Source organism: Thalassophryne amazonica, chromosome 12 (assembly GCF_902500255.1).
Source record: "Thalassophryne amazonica chromosome 12, fThaAma1.1, whole genome shotgun sequence".
In the NCBI taxonomy this organism is placed as follows: domain Eukaryota; kingdom Metazoa; phylum Chordata; class Actinopteri; order Batrachoidiformes; family Batrachoididae; genus Thalassophryne; species Thalassophryne amazonica.
This window is the reverse complement of record NC_047114.1, coordinates 23,481,127-23,501,682: the sequence shown is the minus strand read 5'-3', so window position 1 is coordinate 23,501,682 and position 20,556 is coordinate 23,481,127. Positions and strand designations below refer to the sequence as shown.

Genomic DNA, 20,556 nt, shown 5'->3' with positions numbered 1-20,556 from the left:
AGTAAAAAAAATTGTAAAAAGTCACACTTGACCAAACATGCCTTTTTAAGAGGGAAACAATAGCACCAGAGTAAAAGTCACATTTACCACTTCATGCAACAAGAAGCAAATTGAATTTAATTGCCACATTATTTATAAGGCACATAAGGTGTTAAGGAACACAGATAACGAGCTAATTAATGTCACTATTAGATGGCATAAAATGTGAGTAAACTGCTTCTTTAAGCCACTGAACAGATGATCATATGTAAGGTAGATGCCCTTCCTGGAGAATTGACAGAGGTGGTCTTGAACTGGAAAGAAGCTCACTAACCACTTTGCCACCATGCTGTCCTACATGACAGAGTCTGCACTGTTGTTGGACATTATTCCCCAAGAAAAAATAGCCTATTCTTAACTGGTCATCTGTCTTTTCATAGTAATAATTTATACATTATTCATCCCCTCAGGCAAATTTACAGTCTGATATAAAGTCTTTCCAAAGTAAAATTAATGCAAGAGCTCCGTTCATTTAAATAAAAGCAGTGTTGTGCATTATACTTGTTATTAATTAGGGATGCACCGATCCACAATTTTTCACTTCCATTCCCGATACCTGCATTTGGATATCTGCTGATACTGATACTTTTCTCATCCGATACCAGAGCTCTGTTTGCTTTAATTTTATAATTATTATCATCATTATTGTTGATTTTATATGAGGATTTTCTTAAAAAGTAGACCTGAAAGTTCAGTAACAATTTTGCCAGAAGGTGTATCTAAGATGAAAGTCTAGATTTGATGTTTTGGTGAAAGAATTAAGTACTTTCATTTTTCTATAGACGTTTATATCCTTATTTTTATAGACTTAAAGAGAAAAGACAGCATTCTCTCTCGCTCGCTTGCTGTTTTTCATGTTGCGCAAACTTTGAACTTTTTGGAAACACGAAGCCTTTCAGCTGTAAAATAAACTGTAAATTTCTAAATGTATCATCAGTGATGTTCACACACAGGATTTTAATGGAGATTTTTTTTTTCCCCTTTCAGCAGACAGAATCTCTGTTTGGCTGTCCTCCTCAGCTGCGATATGAGCTGGCATTTCATAGTGCTTCACAGTCTTGGGACGCTGAAGTCGCTAACTTTTCAGCACACGTTTTCATGAACAATTCAGTTCTTGATGCTTGACGAACAGACAATTTGAACCCGAGAGCCGGGCGGAAATTTGCCGCTACCCGCAGCTAGAACACTGCAGAAGAAAGCTCTCACAAACAGCTCAGCTTCAGAAACCTCCCCTCCTTCCCTCCACATGCTCGGCAGCAAACAAATCAGAGATCCAACAGCAGCATTTGAGAGGATACACAGTGGCTCCTCATGTATTGGAAAACTTTGTGGATTGGATTGGTGTTTTCCGATACTTGAATTACTTCGGTATCAGAAGCCGATCCCGAAACTGTATCAGATTGGTCGCAACCTTATTATTAATCCTGTACTTTAAAGGTAATCTTATTGGTACTTTTGTTTTGAGAAAGAACGCTGATACACACATGACAGGACTGGAGTATATAATTGGAAGATTAGAGTTTAGCTCAGTTCTGATGAGATTAGTTTATTATGACCAAAATAGCACAGGAGCAGAAAGCTCAAATAACAGAGTGAACAGGCCAGACACACAGCCGTCTCTCCCCAAAAAATAAAATAACCAGGCTTCTTTGCCTTTTTCTTTTCCATCTCTTTTTGTCCCCCATGTTCTTTGTTCACCTCTGAAAGAATAGATTGGTCTTTACAGTTGCTTTCATTCTTCTTTTCTCTTTTAAATTTGGCTGTGCGCTGTTCACCAGCATGCTTCATGTGTGCATATCTGAGCTGGTGGTCTGAATGTCATCTGATGGAAGCACAAAAATGTTTCACTTCAGGTTTTTCTTTTTTTTTTCTTTTAAATGTGCATGTGCACAACAGCTGCCTGCCTTTGACTTACAGGCAGTCTGCTGAGAAGAAAGGACCTAAATATCCACAGCTTGCACGCAGAGAAGAACGGAGATAAATGCGTGCGTGCGTGCGTGTGTATACACGCACACCTTATTTTAAAAACCCATTGTATTCATATTACACATCATATGCCAGGAGTTTTCCAAAGTTGTTTTGTTTTTCCCCTGATGTCATGAATGATTTTGTGACCCTTTTGTCCATAGTTAATTTTGGTGGGTGATCACTGCCAGCTGGGTCCTGTGGTGATGTGCAAGAAGGCAGCAAAGGCAGGTCTTTCCCAGTCTCTGTTTGAACGTCTTGTAGTGTTGGGGATCCGGCCAATCCGCTTGCAGGTCCAGTACCGCATGCATCCAGCCCTCAGTGCCTTTCCATCCAACATCTTCTACGAGGGCTCCTTGCAGAATGGAGTCACTGCTGGTGAGGCAAAAAGGACTGGATTGAATTCTAATTTTTGTCATACTCAAATAAGTCCTTCTCTTTTTCAGTCCGAGTTTTTAGGCTAAAATATCTGAGTAATAACCGTTTGTTTGCTCCTTCTACAGCGGACCGTGTGAAAAAAGGTTTTGACTTCCAGTGGCCGCAGCCTGACAAGCCAATGTTTTTCTATGTCACCCAAGGCCAAGAGGAGATTGCTAGTTCTGGAACATCTTACCTCAACAGGTTTCACACTGTCAACTTAATTATTTTTAATTGATATATCCTTTTTCTCCATCAACCAGTATACAGTACTGTGCAAACCTTTTAAGACACCCTTGAGGTATGATGGAGAATGGGGTTTATTTTTTCCACACGATTAACAAAAATCTAAATTTCAATGCTCACTTGAAGTCAGTGATGTCGGTAACGCGTTACTTAGTAACGCGTTACTCTAATCTGACCACTTTTTTTAGTAACAAGTAATCAAACGCGTTAATCTTTCCAAATCAGTAATCAGATTAAAGTTACTTCTCCATGTCCATATTATTTTTCATTGTGGGTCGATAGCAGCATTAAACTGGGCAGGGGGTCGGGGTTCGACTGAACTGCCCACTTTCAGCGAGCTGTGAGCTTTTCATCCACGGTTTTTTGCAGCTGCTCAACTCGTCCTCACCTCTTAAAGCGCGGTGATCAGCACACCTGCACTGAGCTTTACAAAGACATTTTTATACTTTTTTCCCTCCTTTATTTAGAATTCTGAGCTGAGCCGCTCCGTATCGTCTCGTTAAAAACAGCTGATCCTCCACGATGCGTCAACAACTAACACTATTTTCCACTCAAATGCACCTAAACTCTCTTTCTAAGGACCACATGATGTGAAAATGCAATAAAACTTTCTTACCTGTAAATCTGGTCCTGTTTTCTGCATAAATAAATGTTATCCATTCTTTGTGCTCAAACGCCAAAGCGGGGGCGAATCCAGATGGAATGGGGGTGCGGGGCAAGGATGTGCCCCCCTCCCCCACAACACCCCTAGATTAAAGGTCCAGTTTTGAAGCCGTTTTTTACTACAACTACTAATATTGCTTAAAATAATAATAATTTCGACAAGTAAAATGTTTAGAGAGAATTTAAATGTTAGAAAAATGTTAGAATTTAATAGTTACATTTATAAACAATGTAGGTTTGAAATTGCAAGTTTTACTGTTACAGTGCTGTCAACAGTTAAATATGAGGTCAAGAAAGAGGTCTTTATTTTACTTTTTATAAAACAAGTATTTATTTTTATTGAAGTCAAGAAAGGGTGACTATAAAGTGAGTTTTGGCAAAACAGGTATCATTGTCATGTTGATGTGGGTTGTTGTCGGCAGCTGGGGAAAGTAACTAAAAAAGTAACTAGTAATCTAACTTAGTTACTTTTATAATTGAGTAATCAGTAAAGTAACTAAGTTACTTTTTCAAGGAGTAATCAGTAATTGGATTACTTTTTCAAAGTAACTGTGGCAACACTGCTTGAAGTAGTCCTTTACAGGCCCCTTGGTGGTAGAGCCTGTCCCTGGATACCATAGCATGAAGCCATTTTCATCCTTCCATCAAGGAGGTTTGCATGTCAAGTCACTCCAACTACAACCCCAATTCCCATGAAGTTGGGACGTTGTGTAAAATGTAAATAAAAACAATACAATGATCTGCAAATCATCTTCAACCTATATTCAGTTGAATACACCACAAAGACAAGATATTTAATGTTCAAACTAATAAACTTTATTGTTTTTGTGCAAATATTTGCTCATTTTGAAATGAATACATGCAACATGTTTAAAAAAAACTGGAACAGTGGTATGTTTATTACTGTGTTACATCACCTTTTCTTCTAACAACACTCAATAAGCATTTGGGAACTGAGGACACCAATTGTTGAAGCTTTGTAGGTGGCATTCTTTCCCATTCTTGCTTGTTGTACGACTTCAGCTGTTCAACAGTCCGGGGTCTCTGTTGTCATATTTTGCACTTCATAATAACTCTCGATAAGCATTTCGGAAATGAGGACACTAATTGTGAGTGTCATGATTGGGTATAAAAGGAGCATCCCAAAAAGTCTCAGCCATTCACAAGGAAAGATGGGGCGAGGATCACCACTTTGTGAACAACTGCTTGAAAAAATAGTAGAACCAGTTAATATCAATGTTTCTCAATGTTCAGTTGCAAGGAATTTAGGGATTCCATCATCTGCAGTCCACTATATAATCAGAAGATTCAGAGAATCTGGAGAACTTTCTCCCCTTAAGCGGCAAGCCTAAAACGAACATTGAATGCCCGTGACCTTCGATCCCTCAGGCGGCACGGCATTAAAACCGACATCATTGTGTAAAGGATCTTACCACATGGGCTCAGGAACACTTCAGAAAACCTTTTGTCAGTTAACAGAGTTCATTGCTACATCTACAAGTGCAAGTTAAAACTCTACCATGCAAAGCGAAAGCCATACATCAACAACATCCAGAAACGCCACCGCCTTCTCTGGGCCCGAGCTCATTTGAAATGGACAGACGCAAAGTGGAAACGTGTGCTGTGGTCTGATGAGCCCACGTTTCAAATTAGTTTTGGAAATCATGGACATCGTGTCCTCTGGACAAAAGAGGAAAAAGACCACCCAGATTGTTACCAGCGCAAAGTTCAAAAGCCAGCATCTGTGATGGTATGGGGTGTGTTAGTACCCATTGCATGGGCAACTTACACATCTGTGATGGCACCATCAATTCTGAAAGGTACATGGATGGCGCAGCACATGCTGCCATCCAAGCAATGTCTTTTTCAGGGACGTCCCTGCTTATTTCAGCAAGACAATGCCAAGCCACATTCTGCACGTGTTACAACAGCGTGGCTTTGTAGTAAAAGAGTGGGTACTAGACTGACCTGCCTGCAGTCCAGACCTGTCGCCCATTGAAAATGTGTGGCGCATTATGAAGTGCAAAATACGACAACGGAGACCCTGGACTGTTGAACAACTGAAGTTGTACATCAAGCAACAATGGGAAAGAATTCCACTTACAAAGCTTCAACAATTGGTGTCCTCAGTTCCCAAATGCTTATTGAGTGTTGTTAGAAGGAAAGGTGATGTAATACAGTGGTAAACATACCACTGTCCCAGCTTTTTTGAAACGTGTTGCAGGCATCCATTTCAAAATGAGCAAATGTTTGCACAAAAACAAAGTTTATCAGTTTGAACATTAAATATCTTGTCTTTGTGGTGTATTCAGTTGAATATAGGTTGAAGAGGATTTGCAAATCATTGTATTCTGTTCTTATTTACATTTTACACAATGTCCCAACTTCATTGGAATTGGGGTTGTACACTAATTTTAGCATGGTAAACGAGCAATTCCTAAAAGCAGACTCTATAAGAAAGTATAGTAGAGAAGGGTAATGCAAAATGGAGTGATCACATGTAACACTGTGGAGGTTTGGCACAATGTGACCCCTTTAATTTTATTTCAGCAAGAGTTTAACCTGGACATTTTTAATTATATATATATGTGTGTGTGTGTTTTTTTTTTTTTTTTTTTTTTTTTTTTTTTTTTTTTTTAATCTGCTCCTTTAAGGCCCTGTCACACCTTGACAATTTACTCTGTGCATGCCGACCAGAATTAGAAACACTGGCATACGCGGGCATACGTCTTAATAAATGAATGCAGCTGTCCACCTTGATGACTTAGCCAATTAACGAGCGTATACTGTCAGCCCCGTTTCCCCCCGAGTGGTTTGGGTCGATACTGCGCGGTATTATACGTGTCAGAACGGTTAAGTCGAGCTTGGTTTACATTTTCATTGCAGGCAGAACCTTTTGTTTGGCAGGTGAAACACTTAAATATTGATAAGCACGTCATCCAGCGCACGTGCAGTGTCGCACGGCTTCTTCGCTCCGCACGGAGGCAAAACAGAATAATTTTAACATTATTTTATTTTGTCTTTGTGGATCATGGGATTTAATGTCATTGCGTGCAGACAGAATCGATTGATGCCTGTGATAAACACTGAGACGTTAATGAATGAGGCGCTGGCACCAGCTTCCTCAGACTGAGACACGTACCCCAGAGCAAAAAAAACCACAGGGACTTGTTTCTTCCACCACAACAAGGAATTAAAGTATTTTCAGACGTCGTTTTCCAAAATCAGGAGGCTTTATGTGGATACGTGTTCGTCAGGCTGTGATGATGAATCTGACTGAAATGAAAAGGTGGCAGCCTGTACAAGTAAGTACAGGCTGTAAGTAACTAATACAGTCGACTATCCACTTATAAATCCAATTTAACATAGTGGCACTTATTTGATAAGTGTCTTGGTTTATAGTGTTTTGGCCAAATATCATTTTTATATTGCTGTTGATTTGTGTCCATCTGTCCTGAAGCTGATCCAGGTATTGGGTCCGATGCTGATGTTGCTTTATACACACATCTGTGATAAAACTGCAGCAGCACTGAGGGACCAAACACAGCAGCTGGAGTAGCATAGTGACTTTTAGCTCTTATTTTAACCTTAAATTCTCCTCATCTCTGCGGTGTTCGTATCGTATGCAGTTTGTTGTTCGTGTAAATCATCAGCAAACACACTTAAAGAGAAGCACTGTGACCTTGATGAGTCTTTGTGAGCAAAATTATTAAATGGTAAAAATAAATACAAAAACTTTCCAATTGATATTCAGTTAATGTTCAATATTAAAACCCTCTGATTGGATTAGGTGATATGAAATGTGATTGGGACCTTACCACTGCTGCTGTGGGGGTTAATAAGGTTAGACCTTACTTGTGTGAAGTGCCTTGAGGCAACTCTGTTGTGATTTGGTGCTATATAAATGAAAATAAACTGAAAATTGAAATTGACAATCGTAGTAAGTAAAATCTATGAACTACTTATTGGTGTGTAATCACTTACGTTTGCAGAACGGAGGCAGCTAATGTGGAGAAGATCACCACAAGGCTGCTGAAGGCTGGAGCAAAGCCTGATCAGATTGGGATCATCACCCCCTACGAGGGTCAAAGGTCCTATTTAGTCCAGTACATGCAGTTCAGTGGATCCCTCCACACCAAGCTCTACCAGGTATGATGACAAATATTTCACTCAAAGCCAGACTAAATGATTTAATTCTCACAATTTCTGCAGCTCATAAGGTGAGTTGTCAAAATAAAGTACTTCAGATAGTTAAAAGCTAAGAAATGCAGTTGGTATAAATGTTCTTCTTTTGTTTGTTTTGTGTAGGAGGTGGAGATAGCCAGTGTCGATGCCTTCCAAGGCCGAGAGAAAGATTTCATCATTCTGTCCTGTGTCAGGGCCAACGAGCATCAGGGCATCGGCTTCCTCAACGACCCCCGACGACTCAATGTAGCTCTCACAAGAGCCAGGTGAGCCGGCAAATGTTCAGATGCTACCAGTTTTCTTTGAAAAGTACAAAGTGGACTATCAGGGACACTGGACACTGAGACACTTCACTATCTGGCAAAGACATTCAACCCCTCCCCCCAGTAAACATGTTGCGGTTTGTGGAAACAAACAAAGCTCAACAAACTCTGCAAGCTTGTCTACCTCTGTAAGTTAAATGACTGCTTTGTGCTGTGCTTCAGAGAGAACAAGACACTGTAGGATTTCAGCTTAAGCTGCGTTTACACATAATGACGGCAAGTCACGAATGCCACGAAGTATACATTCTTGGCCGCTGATCACGAATGTGATGATTCGGGGCAGAGGCAGTCAGGTGTCCTCAGAAACTGCTGCAACCTGTTACCACACGTTACGATTAATGGCACGTGTTGCTGGAGGATTATCAGGAACCATTACACACGGTCAAGAATATTATTCCACGCTATTGTGTGGAATCGCGTGTAACAGCGCATCGTTATGTTCTGTCACATTGTGAGTGAAGCGAATTGTCTCCACACATTCATCCTACCCTCAATTCAGATTGCTCCAGTTTGCTCCTCAAAATCCACAGCAGAACTTTGTGATTGCAGGCTTAGTTGGGCTCTGTGCCATGGAATGGCACAGAGAGGAGGAGGAGACGGAGAGAGCCAGTTGCTCTCGTCTCGCTCGTTTTCCCAAACATCAGGCGCAGCAGCAACAGCAGGTGGAACACCTGTAGGAGCACCCTGATGAGCATTGGAACGAGACTTTTAGCCGACTTGGTATCACTGTCCTTCTTTGGCATATTGCAGCAATGAAACTGAATGCGGTGCAGCAGGGTTTAATTGTGCGCATGTCAGAGAAAAACGCTGTCACGCTCTATTAAGGATCAACATGCTCAGTTGTGACCTCCACGACATGAGGTGAAAAGAGAGTGGTGTGTAACATTCGTGGAAGATTATTTTTGACAGCCAAAAACATGCTCCATGAAAATCACAAATATCACGCACCACCACGCACTATTAAGAAACCTATTCAGATGCGTTAACTCACGTTAAGAATGTCAGGAATGTGCCAAGAATGACACAGATACAACATTCATAACGCGTCCTGCCTATGTGTAAACGTAGCATTAAGCGCTGTAAAACTTATGTTTTATGTTTCTAATATTCACCTAAAATGATTCATCACTTGATGCAGTAACTGTCCCCTTGTGCAGGCTGCCACTGTAAACGTGTTCTCTGTCATAGACGAAGCTGTGCTGAGATGCTCACTCACTCAAAAAAAAAGAAAAAGCCTCATCCTTTCAGTCACAGTCCAGAACGTAAAGCTGGTTTTCTCTCTGTCGTGCACACCCACTGCATTGCTTTGTTTCAAAATGATGTCATGACTGTTATTTGTGATGGCTTGTGATCTGTCATGTAGGTATGGTGTAATCATTGTGGGGAACCCCAAAGCTCTGTCGAAGCAGCCCCTGTGGAACCACCTGCTTAACTACTACAAGGAGCAGAAGGTCCTGGTTGAAGGTCCCCTCAACAACCTGAGGGAGAGCCTCATGCAATTCAGCAAACCCCGCAAACTGGTTAACACTATTAACCCGGTGAGTTCAACCACTGAAATCTTGCTGCCCAAACAGGATCATGCAGTGCAACTTACACCTGATGTGTACGTCAGAATGTGGGAAATCACATCTGATGTTATACCTGTACATGCATGTTTTGTGGTTTTACAGGGGGGCCGATTCATGAGCACAGCCATGTATGATGCGCGGGAAGCCCTGATTCCTGGGTCTGTTTATGACCGCAGCAGCAACGGTACCAAAACAAACTCTTTTTGTATCATAATGTTGTGTGATTAATTTCAAAGATAACCTTATTGTTATTTAGTTTTCATAATTTGTTGTATGTTTGAATGTGCTAAAGGGGCATACATGTCAGCATCCAGAAAATATTCAGTGCTGCACTTTTCCCACATTTTTTTATGCCCCCCCCCCCCCCCCCCTCCAAATTCTACGCACAATGCCCCATAATAACAATGTGACAAAAGTGGGGGTTTTATTTTAGGAGATTTTTGCACATTTGTAAAAAAAAACAAACAAAAAAAACTGGTACATAGTATTCAGTCTTTGCCATGAAGCTTAAAATTGAGGTCAGGTGCATTCTGTTCATCCTTGAGTTGTTTCTACAGCTTAATTGGAGTCCACCTGGGGTAAATTCAGTTGATTGGACATGATTTGGAAAGGCACACACCTGTCTACATAGAACCCCAATTCCAATGAAGTTGGGACGTTGTGCAAAATGTAAATAAAAACAGAATACAATGATTTGCAAATCCTCTTCAACCTATATTCAATTGAGTACACCACAAAGACAAGATATTTAATGTTAAAACTGATAAGCTTTGTTTTTGTGCAAATATTTGCTCATTTTGAAATGGATGCCTGCAACACGTTTCAAAAAAGCTGGGACAGTGTGGTATGTTTACCACTATGTTACATCACCTTTCCTTCTAACAACACTCAATAAGTGTTTGGGAACTGAGGACACTAATTGTTGAAGCTTTGTAGGTGGAATTCTTTCCCATTGTTGCTTGCTGTACGACTTCAGTTGCTGAACACTCTGGGGTCTCCATTGTCGTATTTTGCGCTTCATAATGTACCACACATTTTCAATGGGCAACAGGTTTGGACTGTAGGCAGCCCAGTCTAGTACCTGCACTCTTCTACTACGAAGCCACACTGTTGTAACATTTGCAGAATGTGGCTTGGCATTGTCTTGCTGAAATAAGCAGGAACGTCCCTGAAATGGTATGATGGTTTGGGGGTGTGATAGTGTCAACACCCGCATACCATCACTGATGTTGGCTTTTGAACTTTGTGCTGGTAACAATCTGGGTGGTCTTTTTCCTCTTTTGTCCGGAGGACATGATGTCCATGATGTCTAAAACAATTTGAAGTGTGGACTCGTCAGACCACAGCACACGTTTCCACTTTGCGTCTGTCCATTTCAAATGAGCTCGGGTCCAGAGAAGGTGGCGGCATTTCTTGATGATGTTGATGTATGGCTTTCGCTTTGCATGGTAGAGTTTTAACCTACACTTGTAAATGTAGCGACGAACTGTGTTAACTGACAATGGTTTTCTGAAGTGTTCCTGAGCCCACGCGGTAAGATCCTTTACACCATAGGTGTCAAACTGATTCCAGAAAGGGCCAAGAGGGTGCAGGTTTTCTTTGTAACCACCAACTCCAGCAGGTGATTTCACTGATGAACATCACTTTGAGCAGATGGGAAGAGTTCATCAGTGAAATCACCTGGTGGAGTTGATGGCTACAAAGAAAACCTGCACCCTCTTGGCCCTTTCTGGAGTCAGTTGGACGCTTATGCTTTACACGGTGATGCCTGTTTTTAATGCAGTGCCACCTGAGGGATTGAGGGTCACGAGTATTCATTGTTGGTTTTCGGCCTTGCCACTTACGTGTCGAAAGTTCTCCAGATTCTCTGAATCTTCTGATTATATTATGGACTGTAGATGATGGAATCCCTAAATTCCTTGCAATTGAACGTTGAGAAACATTGTTCTTAAACTGTTGGACTATTTTTTCATGCAGTTGTTCACAAAGTGGTGATCCTCACCCCATCTTTGCTTGTGAACGGCTGAGCCTTTTGGGGATGCTCCTTTTATACCCATTCATGAAAGTCACCAGTTAACCTGTTCACCTGTGGAATGTTCCAAACAGGTGTTCTTTGAGCATTCATCAACTTTCCCAGTCTTGTGTTACCCCTGTCCCAGCTTTTTTGAAATGTGTTGCAGGCATTCATTTCAAAATGAGCAAATATTTGCACAAAAATAATAAGGTTTATCAGTTTGAACATTAAATATCTTGTCTTTGTTGTGTATTCAATTGAATATAGGTTGAAGAGGATTTGCAAATCATTGTATTCTGTTTTTATTTACATTTCACACAACGTCCCAACTTCATTGAAATTGGGGTTGTATAAGGTCCCACAGCTGACAGTGCATGTCAGAGCACAAACCAAACATGGAGTCACAGGAATTGTCTGTAGACCTCTGAGACAGGATTGTCTTGAGGCACAAATCTGGGGAAGGGTACAGAAACATTTCTGCTGCTTCAAAGGTCCCAGTGAGCACAGTGGCCTCCATCATCTCTAAATGGAAGAAGTTCAGTTCCACCAGGACTCTTATAACAGCTAGTTGCCCATCTACACTGAGCAGTCGAGGGAGAAGGGCCTTAGTCAGGGAGGTGACTAAGAACCTGATGGTCACTCTATCAGAACTCCAGCATTCCTCTGTGGGATAGGGTTAGAGGAGAGAGGAAAACCTTCCAGAAGGGCAACCATCTCTGCAGCAGTCCACCAATCAGAGCTGTATGGTAGAGTGGCCAGACGGAAGCCACTCCTTAGTAAAAGGCACATGGCAGCCCACTTCGAGTTTGCCAAAAGGCACCTGAAGGACTCTCAGACCACGAGACACAAAATTTTCTGGTCTGATGAGACAAACATTTAACTCTTTGGCCTGAATGCCACATGTCATGTTTAGAGAAAACCAGGCACCATCCATACAGTGAATCATGGTGGTGCAACGTCATGCTGTGTTGTTTTACAGCAGCAGGAACTGGGAGACTAGTCAGGATTAAGGGAAAGATGAATGCAGCAATGTACAGACACATCCTGGATGAAAACCTGCTCCAGAGCACTCTTGACCTCAGACTGGGGCGATGGTTCATCATGAGCAGGACAATTACCCTAAGCACACAGCCAAGATATCAAAGGAGTGGCTTCAGGACAACTCTGTGAATGTCCTTGAGTGGCTCAGCCAGAGCCCAGACCTGAATCTGATTGAACATCTCTGGAGAGATCTGAAAATGGCTGAGCACAGACACTCCCCATCCAACCTGATGGAGTTTGAGAGGTGCTGCAAAAGAAGAATGGACAAAACTGCCCAAAGATACGTGCACCATGTTTGTGGCATCATATTCAAGAAGACTTGAGAGCTGTAACATAACAAAATGTGGAAAATGTGAAGTGCTGTGAATACTTTCTGGATGCACTGTACATATGGACAGTGGAGCAATTTTTGTAATTTTGTGTCTATGTACCACCACAATTAAGCTGAAATGAAACAATCAAGATCTGCTTGTATTGTAAACTTTCAGCTTTAATTCAAGAAGTTAACCAAAAGTACCACATTAAAATTCCTGATTTACGGTCATTTTTATGTACGGTCCCTCTAATTTCAGAGCCCATTAAAAAAAAAAGTGGACAAAGACAAGTCATGGATGGATAAATGAGTATTTCCAAGTCCCTGAATGTACAGGTGCTGGTTATATAATTAGAATATCATGAAAATTTGATTTGTCATTCCATTATTCCAAATATATCAGTCTGTGTGTAATGATGGAATATAATATACAAGTTTCACTTTTTGACTGGAAATAATGAAATAAATCAACTTTTTTATGATATTCTAATTATATGACCAGCACCTGGATATACAAATGTCTGTAAATCCTAAATGGTCAATGTCATTAGTGTACAGAAGCAACATGCTGTCACTGTGTGAATACTTGGTGACCTGACCTGTTTCTGCTACAGGGCGTACGTCCAACGTGTACTTCCAGACCCATGACCAGATAGGTATGATTGGCACAAGTCCCAATTCCTTGACTTCCATGAACCTCCCAATCCCTTTCAACCTCGTGATGCCCCCAATCCCTCCACCTGGATACCTGGGACAGGTCAATGGTCCGGCAGCAGGTAAGAAATATAAAACTTTTCAAGACCTGTGCTAACGACACTTTTTAAAAGCTTTTATTTAGATTTGGCTGTGAATTATGTTTCTCTTTTAAGGTCGTGGTGGAGGTATGAAAGCCAAAGCAGGCAGTGGTGGGGGAGGAGGCGGTGGCGGAACTCGAGGCGGGCGTCAAAAGCATCGCAGCAACATGGGTAATGGAGGTCTGGACCGCGGGCATATGAGTGTTAGCCAGGCCAGCCAGGACCTGAGCTCCCAGTTCTTCTCCCAGGGGCCTCTGACGCAGGGCTTCATTTCCATGAGCCAGCCGTCACAGATGAGCCAGCCCGGCCTGTCCCAGCCCGAGCTCTCACAGGTGTGTTGCCACTTTAAGAATCCATGTAGTAAGCCAGGAGCCTCAAAGATGCCAGATGGGTGGACCTTTAGTCTTTTTATTCATTATAGCTGGTTGGTACCAAATGGCAGGGTGGTGAGAATAGATATTCCACGTTCGGTTCCAGCTTTCCTCTCCGCCAGCAGTCTTCTTATTGCTTTTTATGTCTGGAAAGGAATGAGGGAGTGATTGTTGACTTGTCTCTTTCATGTTCTGTTTGTCCTCTTACAGGACAGTTACCTAGGAGATGAGTTCAAGTCCCAGATTGATGTGGCTTTGTCCCAGGACTCCACCTACCAGGGAGAGCGGGCATACCAACATGGTGTGACTGGACTGTCCCAGTACTAGACTGTAAGTAATTCCACATCCTAAAAATAACCTGAGTTGCTTGTATGTTGAAGGACCACAGTGTTTGTTTCCTTACCTCAGCGGACGTGTGTGTGTGTTTCTTCTTTTTTTTACAGCTTGCTAGAAAGGAGCTAGGCCCGCTTTAAGCTTAGTTCACTGGTATTTTAATCTGGGTAATAACAAAAAAGAACAAACATGGATACCCGTTTTCCACTGCTACAACCGAAGCACCACTGTGTGAAAGGAACAGGAGAGAGACCGTGAGAAACCAACCAATCACAAGAGTGAGCGCAAAGATGGGAGTCGAGCCCAACAGGAAGCGAGCAAGAGCGTGGGAGGCTGGTGAACAAGGCACCGCTGTTCGCGCTCGCACACACGGTGAAGGAGAACGCTGGCGTCATCACAGCAGCGCGGCAGGAGACGCAAGACCTGCACTAGGTCAAAGGTCGGTGGACGGTTCATAAATTCCAGAGGCAGAAAGAGGGCAAACATGTCATCTTGTCCTCATGAGATCTCCAGACAGTATGGTTGGGAATCTTGCTCCAAGCGCTGGGAAAGATGGAGGAGTCTTGCACGCGCACACACACACACACACAAACGTGTCCTCCAAGTTAAGTGGATGTCTTCTGTTACTTGGAGAGGAGGAGAAAATGATGAAAGACACGACTCTTGAAGTAGTTGATAACTTAAAAAAACAACAAAAAAACGACCTCAGTGTGAAGTTTGTGCTGTGCTTTTGATTCCACCTGAGAGAGACGAGTGAAAACGCTGGTTTTGTTCAGTGAAGTCAAAGTGCTCACGGTGGTTTGCCTCCAGCGGTTACCTTAGGAAGCCACTGATCTTTCACTGTTCTTTCTCAGCTTTGAGTTGGAAAAGTTTCCAGAATAAAAGCTGTTTTCTTGGAGGTTTTCAGTGATGTTTCGTAGCATCGCCGGCTGTCTTTCTCAAGGCGGTCTGCAAAAAACGAGTGGTGGAATTGGTTGTTAAATATGTCAAACATTTTTGTCTCCGGATCTGAAGGGATGAGCTTTGAAGATGCCTGCTTAGTAAGACACTTAATGTTTGTGTTGTTCAAAATGTATCATTTTGTTAGGCAAAAATGGTACCATCTTATGACTGAATGAAGCAGCCATTATTTAACAAGTGTAAAGCCTCGTTCCTGATTGTCAGTCAGTGTAGCCCCACCCACTACTGTAGCGGGTGGGGCTTAACATGTAGATCACATGTGACTTCAGCATCTGCTTATCTTGATCAAATTAAAGAAAGATTTTTTTTTTTTTCTTCTTCTTCTTTTCCTTTGGAAAAAATTATAAGGTTGAGTTTACTGATTTCTGCAGAGTTGCCCATTGGGAGTAAAGTCAGGCCCAGAAGTAACTGGACACACAATTTTTGTTAAAAAAAAAAAATTTTTTTTTTTTTTTTTTTTTTTTTTTGCCTCTGTGCACCACCACAGTGGAGTTGGAATGAAATGGTCAAGATGTTCTTGTAGTGTACAAATCAGAAAATGTTGGGACGGTATGGATAAAGAAACCCCCCCCCCCCCAGAAGGAAGAAAAAAAGAAGTTGGGACGTTAAGGCATTTACCACTTTGTAATGTTGTCATTCCATCTTATAACACTTAAGATGTTTTGGCACTGAGCGATGAAATTCTTCTTGCAAATGCATCTTAACGTATGCAACTGAACAGCTTTGTGGTTGCATTTTTTTTTTTTTTTTTTCCCCCAAAACTATTCACAAATTCTCAATTGGGGGCAAGTCAGGACTGTAGGCAGGCTGGTCCAGAAGCTGTACCCTCAGTTTCCACAGCCGTGCCTTTATAATGTGAGAAGAATGTGGTTTTGCATTGTCTGGTTGAAAAATGCATGGACACCCCTGGAAAAGATGCCGTCTTGAAGGCAACATATGTTCTAAAATCTCAGTGTACTTTCTGCATTAGTGCTGCCATCACAGAAGTGTAAATTACTTTTGCTAAGGGCACTGACAAAACCCCGTGCTATGACAGACTCTCTCTTTTGGACTTGTTGCTGAGACAGTCTGGGTTTTTTTCTGTGGTTTGGAGCACACAGCATCCATTTCTTCCACAAAAGCTCTGGAATAATGATTCCACAAAAGACGTTTCCACTGTGTTATGGGCCATCTCACATATCTCTGAGCCCAGAGAACTCTGCCACGTCTAGACAAGGTTAACATAGGGCTTCTTTTTTGTACAATAAAATTGAGTGGCATTTGTGAGCACAACTCCATATTGTAGTGTTTGATACACGATTCCCAAATCCCTTGCCAGTGTGGTTATATCAGCTGTTGATGAATGACTGCCCTTGACACAGTGCCGCCTGAGGGGCCCGAGTTCAGTTTGGTTTTGTTGCCCTCTACATACTAAAATGCCTCTAGAGCCCTTGAATAATTTAATATTATGCACCGTAGACTGAGAAATATGCAAATCTCATCCAATCGTTCTTTGAGGAACATTGTTTTTGAACATTTAAATAATTGTTCTCATATTTGTTGACAAAGTAGAGATACTGTTTTTGCACCAACTCATGAGAATCACCTGTTGGCAACACCTCGTTGAAATAACACTATTATTAATTTTTGCCACATTATGTACTGTAAATTGTCCCCATCCTAACTTTTTTTTGAAAGTGTTGCAGGCCTTAAATGCAGGAATGGATTTACTGTATTTCCCCAGAGTATGCCATACCTTTTTTCTGTATTATCAGCTCTTGAATTTGGGATTTTTGTACATTGTTGTAGTGCACTTTTTAGTATTGACATTTATCCTTTTATTATTTTTGTTTAGTGCTTTGATTCTTGGGAAAGTCCTTTAGTCGTCATTATTAACGTTATTTTTTTGGGGGGGGTAGTTGCACTGGAATTCAAGTCCCCGAACTTTTCGTACTCTGTAAATAAAAAACACATATTGCAGAAAGCATGATATATTAAATGATGATCACACAAAATATCTTTGGTTCATACCATGAAACAGATGTTAAAATAAATGTAAGAACAACTGTGGGGTCTGATTGCAGAGATTATTAACTTTAAAGGGTTCATCAAAAATATACATTAACCATTTAGTAATTATGGAGATTTTGTTAAAAACCCAATTAATTGAACAAACAAAATGTGGATTATTTTATTACACAGTGCAGGAAAGAACAGTTTTTTGTTGTTGTTGTTGTTTTTAAGCACACTAGAGAGTTAGGCCTAGATTTGATCTGATTTGTCTTTTCCACTCCACTGTGAAGCTGTGACTGATTGTTACAACAAACTGCATTATACACAGCTTGTCTGATCTCTTGGTGGCTTCCCTCATGAGCCGTCGTCTTGCACTTTTAAAAATTGCTTACTTCAGGCGGATTTACTACACATGCTGTTTGTATTTTTTAATGATTGGCATAAATGAAGTCCAAGATCTACTCAGTGACTTAGAAATGTTCATGTGCACTGCATCCAGACAGTATTCACAGCACTTCACTTTTCCCCACATTTTATGTTACAGCCTTATTCTGAAATGGATGAAATTATTTTTCCCTTCAAAATTCTACCCATAACACCCCACAGTGACAACATGAAAGTTTTTTTTTTTTTTTTTTTTTTTTTTGCAAATTTATTAGAAATTTTTTAAAAAAAAAAACCCTAAGAAATCACATGTAAGTACACTGCTCAATACTTTGTTGATGCACCTTTGGCAGAAATTACAGCCTCAAGTCTTTTTGAATATGATGCCACAAGCTTGGCACACCTATCTTTGGGCAGTTTTTATCCATTCCTCTTTGCAGCTCTTCTCAAGCTCCATCAGGTTGAATGGGGAGTGTCGGTGCACAGACATTTTCAATGTCTCAATCAAATTTTTTGCCAAGTAAGTTCACACATACAAGGAATTTGCTGTGTTGTTATTAGTGCATAAACAAATACATTTTCAGATCGCTGCAGGGATGTTCACTCAGAATCAGATTCAGGCTCTGGCTGGGCCACTCAAGGACATTCACAGAGTTGTCCTGAAGCCACTCCTTTGATACCTTGGGTGTGCTTAGGGTCATTGTCCTGCTGAGAGATGAGCTGTCGCCCAGTCTGAGGTCAAGAGTGAAAATTGTTAGTGATAATTTGTTAAAATATATATTTAGTTTGTCCAAATGGAGACTTTGTAAATGGTGTGACTAAAAAATATCACTTCTGGATGGTAGTAGTAATGCTGTTAAATCCCTGTTTAGAAATGGTCATTGTCCAAATACTTTGGGACCCGATGAATCTCGTGCCAAAAAGTCTGTTGAAAAGATAACTGTTAACATAAGTACTGCAAACCTAAACGCCAGTCCAGTGCTGAAGTCACAACAGGACACATCTCACCGTGTTGAATGATTGTGATGGAGATTGGAAGTGAGACTTTTAAATTTTTTTCAGGTTTTATACACAGTATGTTATCGTGCAGCTTTAAGCCGTGATCAAATTGACACCTTAGAAATGTTTATATAAAGTAAAAATGGTTTTCTTTAATCTAGATCACTTTGTTAATGCTTGTTCTGTGGTTTTAATCTTGTGGAAAGTGTAACAGTGAAGTAAATGTGTTGAAGGACAAAACAACTTTAGTAAGCTGGGATTGTTTGTCTGATCATCAACAATCTGCATGTTTGTGATTATCGTGCACCTTATTTTCAAATTAACCTTACTGAGTGTTTTGTGTACCATTACTTCCCAAACCTTTCAGTCGACTTTCTGACAACACGCAAAAACAATAACAAAAAACCCACCATGTTGTAGCATTTTGTTTGTCATCATATCAGCTGTGGTTTAATAATTACATGGCTGTAAAAATGTTGATCAGAACCTCTCCTGTTGCTACAGTCGCAGAGTAGATAAGAGCATTAATAAAAGGTGAAGTTCAAATTCCCCATGTGGATTACTTAGTCTTGGTGAGTTTATTGCCCTCCCCACCTCTATAGTAGGCGCATCTCCAACCTACACGGGGCAACAATGATTAGTACACCACATTTTTCGTGCAGTTATTGAATTCTTACAACTGTTTTATGTTTGTACTTTGTAGTTTAATTTAACTGACCTCTAGAATAGTTTACCAGTACTCATTATGTGCATATTTAAAGTCTAGCTACTGATAATTGCCGATAATGTCTCTGTATGTCCTGTGACTTGGTTTTGCTTTATTGCTGTTTGCAGATGAATCATGTGCTTAGTTTGGCTTTGTGACTGAATCTCTCTGTTTAACTGCTCCTTTATGATGCTGGTAGTTGAATAAAGTTTGTTCATAAATTTCCTGTTGATAAACGTGGATAATAAACGTCCTTTGTTTTGCTCATTCCAGGCGACTTCACTTTTTGTTTTTGTACAGTGTGTAACTTAAAGATCACAATCAGTAACTGAAAGATTTTTTTGAATCAGAAAATTTTTTTGGAAATGCAGATGCGTTCAGTTTTATGAGCTCTTAATACTGAAAATGCACATGTTGTACTGTTTAAATGTTTTTAAGGTCTAAAGAATCCTGCTTTCTGCTAATCAATGAGTCGAGAAAAACTGAAGGAACCAAACACTCCAACAACAAACTAGGAGGTGCTCAAAGAGCACATACCTCCTCCAAGGCCACATATTGCTTAAACCTTCTGGATCCTGGATGTAAAATATATTCCAGATGAAATTCAAAATAAAATACCTAATTTTCTAAGACATTATCCATCAAATTTCATCAACATCCTCTTAAATGTTCTATGCACCAAATATTATTCTGGATCTCAGTTGTAGAATTCATTCCAGGTCTACTCCAAAATTGAATCACTTATTTCCTGGAACATTAGCTGATGACCAAATTTTATTGAAATCCGTTCCTACATTTTGAGGTATCCTAATTCTGCTAACAAATATCTGTGAGATCGTTCAACTCCACACCTTCCACCTTCACATTCTAGGACACACCAAATTCCAATTCTTACTCTTGTTAATGACCCCCGTCAAAAATACATTTTTCTTCACCACATCCATGTCATTATCTGGATAGACTGTCATGGGATCTGAACACTCTAATCATGACCTTAATACTTTGATACAGACTGCTGACCTGCAATTTGGATAGTTAAATTTAAATGTGATTACTGACCTTTGATTCTAGTCACTGACCTTTTAAGTCTCAGCAGTGAACCTTGATCCGGTAATCGGGATCAAATAAAGGACAGGGGTCAAACTCATGATCAAAGACTGGACAGACATGTTTGGTAATTCCAACATTACATTTTGATGTGAGTTTCTCTTCATAATCCAGCTTGAAGGTTTCTTGGTGTTAA

The 20,556-nt window shown here is 40.6% G+C and overlaps 1 protein-coding gene across 1 annotated transcript in view; it reads left to right on the top strand.

Moving 5' to 3' along the window:
• Nucleotides 1–15,234, top strand: part of LOC117521507 (regulator of nonsense transcripts 1) — a 53,824-nt gene extending 38,590 nt beyond the window's left edge. The window contains exons 15-24 of the mRNA XM_034182822.1: nt 2,169–2,382; nt 2,508–2,625; nt 7,323–7,479; nt 7,639–7,781; nt 9,202–9,376; nt 9,509–9,590; nt 13,389–13,550; nt 13,644–13,900; nt 14,150–14,269; nt 14,383–15,234. Coding sequence (XP_034038713.1) covers nt 2,169–2,382; nt 2,508–2,625; nt 7,323–7,479; nt 7,639–7,781; nt 9,202–9,376; nt 9,509–9,590; nt 13,389–13,550; nt 13,644–13,900; nt 14,150–14,266 — 1,425 coding nt within the window. The 3' untranslated portion in view covers nt 14,267–14,269; nt 14,383–15,234. The remainder of the gene's footprint in view (nt 1–2,168; nt 2,383–2,507; nt 2,626–7,322; nt 7,480–7,638; nt 7,782–9,201; nt 9,377–9,508; nt 9,591–13,388; nt 13,551–13,643; nt 13,901–14,149; nt 14,270–14,382) is intronic.
• Nucleotides 15,235–20,556: the final 5,322 nt, after the last annotated feature.